Source organism: Terrapene carolina, unplaced genomic scaffold (assembly GCF_002925995.2).
Source record: "Terrapene carolina triunguis isolate 2854851 unplaced genomic scaffold, T_m_triunguis-2.0 Scaffold278, whole genome shotgun sequence".
Taxonomy (NCBI): Eukaryota; Metazoa; Chordata; order Testudines; family Emydidae; genus Terrapene; species Terrapene triunguis.
The window spans coordinates 311,033-314,494 of NW_020664629.1; the positions used below are offsets into that span (position 1 = coordinate 311,033).

The 3,462-nt window shown below is 53.7% G+C and overlaps 1 protein-coding gene across 1 annotated transcript in view; it reads right to left on the reverse strand.

The window, feature by feature from the left end:
- LOC112120582 (homeobox protein GBX-1) overlaps positions 1 to 2,290 on the reverse strand; it is a 44,247-nt gene extending 41,957 nt beyond the window's left edge. The window contains exons 1-2 of the mRNA XM_029912853.1: positions 2,191 to 2,290; positions 457 to 767 (exon numbers count right to left, since the gene is read on the reverse strand). Coding sequence (XP_029768713.1) covers positions 457 to 767; positions 2,191 to 2,290 — 411 coding nt within the window. The remainder of the gene's footprint in view (positions 1 to 456; positions 768 to 2,190) is intronic.
- Between the last annotated feature and the right edge of the window lie 1,172 nt (positions 2,291 to 3,462).

The following is a 3,462-nucleotide window of genomic DNA, read 5'->3' on the forward strand; positions in this document are numbered from 1 at the left end:
GGGCAGGGGACTGGACTCGATGACCTCTCGAGGTCCCTTCTAGTCCTAGAATCTATGAATCTATGAAACAGTTAGGGTTCTGGCCTTCAATCAGGCAAAGCTGTAGCCCCAGTCCAGTCTATGGGGCACGGGTTTGTGGCAAGCAACACACAGTCTATGGGTCTCAGGTTTGGGGTGAGTGCCACATGCAATCTATGGGGCTCAGGCAACGAGTTGATCTGAGGAGCACAGGCTTCTGGATTACACAAGGGGAGTACTGCCACCGCAGGGGTGGGGTGGCAGGGGGGATGCAGGCCCACCCAAATCCACCATGTCCCAACCCAGTGGTGGAGCAGTCTGCCACTAGGTCAGCGGGGATCCACCCGCAACACGCTGACCTGGTTTTCGGCTCGCTCCCCACCAGACTACTGCTTGGTTCCCCTGGGTTGCTTCCTTCTCTCTGCCTCGGATCCGTACCTGGATCCAGCGGTCATCCTCAATCTCCTCCAGGTACACTGCCAAGGGTAGCAGTAGCAGCTCCTCTGCATCGAGAGCATTGGGGCTCCCTGGAAGCTCCTGCTGGTCCCTGGGGCAACAGCGGTTCTCCTTGGTGCTCACCTCCAGCAGCGGGGAAGAAGCGGCTTCTTCCCTACTGAGCAACTGGGCCAGCCTTTTATAGTTCCCCTTCCTGTCCCACCTCTCTACTTCTGGCGCGTGGCCTTCCTGGCTCCTCCCACCAGGCGGCCTGCGGCATATATCTTCATTGACGATCTGGAGGATGATGTGGACTGCACTCTCAGCAAGTTTGCAGATGACACTAAACTGGGAGGAGTGGTAGATACGCTGGTGGGTCGGGATAGGGTCCAGAGGGACCTAGACAAATTAGAGGATTGGGCCAAAAGAAATCTGAGGAGGTTCAACAAGGACAAGTGCAGAGTCCTGCACTTACGACAGAAGAATCCCATGCACTGCTACAGACTAGGGACCGAGTGGCTAAGCAGCAGTTCTGCAGAAAAGGACCTGGGGATTACAGTGGATGAGAGAGGAAAGGGGAGGGAAGATGGGTTCACACACTCCTAGACCCAGGTAGCTTTCTTGCCGGACGATGCCAGGCCGAGTTAGCCCACCGTGGGTCGGACCTTTTAAAAGATCCTTTAGTTACTAGGCTTGCGTTAGAGTAGTTCTGGTTACGAGCCAAAAGACTTCGCAGCGTACTCTGGGCGTCTTGTGGTACCTTTTATTTACACTGGTGTGTACACACACCCCAAGGCCTTTATTTTTAAATACCACGATGCATTTGTACCTTATGTCCGGACTCAATACACTATGAGGCGGTAACAATCCCTCTTGAGGCGGTAAAAACCCCTGAGCACCGGTGCATACCTAATGCATTTTTTTATGCATATGGGGGCGGCCAAACTAAGTTTCCCAGAACCGCATAAAATTACCTTATTGGGGGCGGCAAAACAAATTCTCAGAACCGCTTTGCATTTGATTTTGCTGCACAGTTAATAAGTTCGGATGGCATGAGCCCAACAGGGACCGACGGCCCCATGGACAGTTTTTCTCCAACACCCCAATAGAGATTTCAAAAGGTCTCCTACCTTTATTGTGGCACCATGGGGTTCAAAGGGGAACGATTCGTAGCAGCTGCCGGTGCCTCTGCGGGCATTGCCATCCCGGACGAGCCCCCAAATTGTTGGAGAATAACAAAGTTTTCACTTTTTGTTTGGGTACAGCAAGTTAAATACTTTATTTTTTTAAGCAATTGCATAAAAAAAAAGCTAAACAGGTCTCTTAACAGGTAAACAATTACAGCAAGCATTTATACCTTTTGTTACAAACAATAATGAGCAACAGCTGCATTTTGTTTATACATAGGTTATTTTAATATTTTGGTTTTTTTGCTTATTTAAACTTTAGTCTACATACAATTTACACATTATTTACACAAGGTCGCAACAACTTTTTACAGTTTTTTTTTTTTTTTTTTTTTTTTTTTTCACAATTTTTTCTTCTACAAATCTCGCATTATTAAAATTACAGTTAGCCTAACTCTTGCTAACAAACTGTTTGCATTTAAAATTCCCTTTCAATTCCTGTCAGGTCTTGCTCTGCTTCCACAGAGGGCTCTTATGCCGTCCCTGGCTGGACTCCAGCATTGGTGCTCCAGAGAAAGGGGACTGGTGAGTAGCGGGGAAGACTAGATACCTTGGTACAGGTGATCCAGGAGAGCCAGGAGGGACAACAGAAGATGTATTGGGCCCTGCAGGAACAGATGGGGCAGCTGCTTGATGAACAGCGGGCCCATGTAAGACTCCTGAGGAAGGAATCCAGGAGACCACAGAGAGTGGTGGGAAAAGCCTAGTGCCAGGAGGCCAGCAACAGAGGGAAGGGCTTGTTACGCCAGCGGAAGGCAAGGGCATGTGTGGAGGACTTGTCCCTATTGGGATGGGGGCAGGAAGCCTCACCCAGAACTGAGGGAGGGGCGAGACCCCTGGAGAGCCCGCTGGGTGAGGAAACCCAGGTGGCAACGGACATGTTGGGCCTGTGGGCGACAAGGACACCTGCAGTGCGAGTGCCCGGCGCAAGGCGAAGGCCCAAGGTAGCGAAGAGGCGGGAAGCCTGCTTTGGCTGCCATGAGCAGGGCCATATTAAGAGGCACTGCCCACTCAAAGGACGAGGGGTGAAGGAAGAGGTGCCTAAGGACCCAGGGGGGTCAAAGGCCGGCAGGGTCGACGCCGCGGTGATGGTGGTAGACCTGCCGGGGAACCATGCCCCACGGGAGGTCACAGACAGAGGAACTGAAACAGAGGGGGCCCAGCGAGAGGTCGGGACCCAGGCTGTGAGGGAGCAGGCGACGACGGGGACACAGACCCCAAGGTTAGAGGGGCCAGGGGATGCCAGCCTATGTCCGCGGCTGACGGACGTGGAACAGGCCCACTGGACAGCTGAGGTGGAGCTGCAGAAAGCCCACAAGGAGAAGGAAGACCTGGGCCTGAAGTTATCATAGAGTATCCGGGTTGGAAGGGACCTCAGGAGGTATCTAGTCCAACCCCCTGCTCAGAGCAGGACCAATCCCCAACTAAATCATCCCCGCCAGGGCTTCGTCAAGCCTGGCCTTAAAACCCTCTAAGGCAGTGTAAGCGGGAGGACTCACCCCTGCGGCGCCTCCTGCTGGTACCTTCTGGGAATTAGCGCTCTTCCAGCCTGGAGCGCCCTCTGCAGGCCGGTGTCCTGCTCACCGCTGGCCCCCGTGCCCCTCACGGACCCCGGTGCCCCTTTCTCTGGGTTGCTCCCCCCCCCCGACAGTACCCCCACACTAGGGTTACCATAGTTTAATTTTAAAAAAGGAGGACACTCCACGGGGCCCCGCCCCTTCCCCAAAGTCCCCGCCCCAAATCTGCCCTCTGCCCTGAACGCTCCGCCCCCTGCTCCTCCCCCTCCCCTGCTTCCCGCGAATCAAATGTTCGCAGGAAGCCT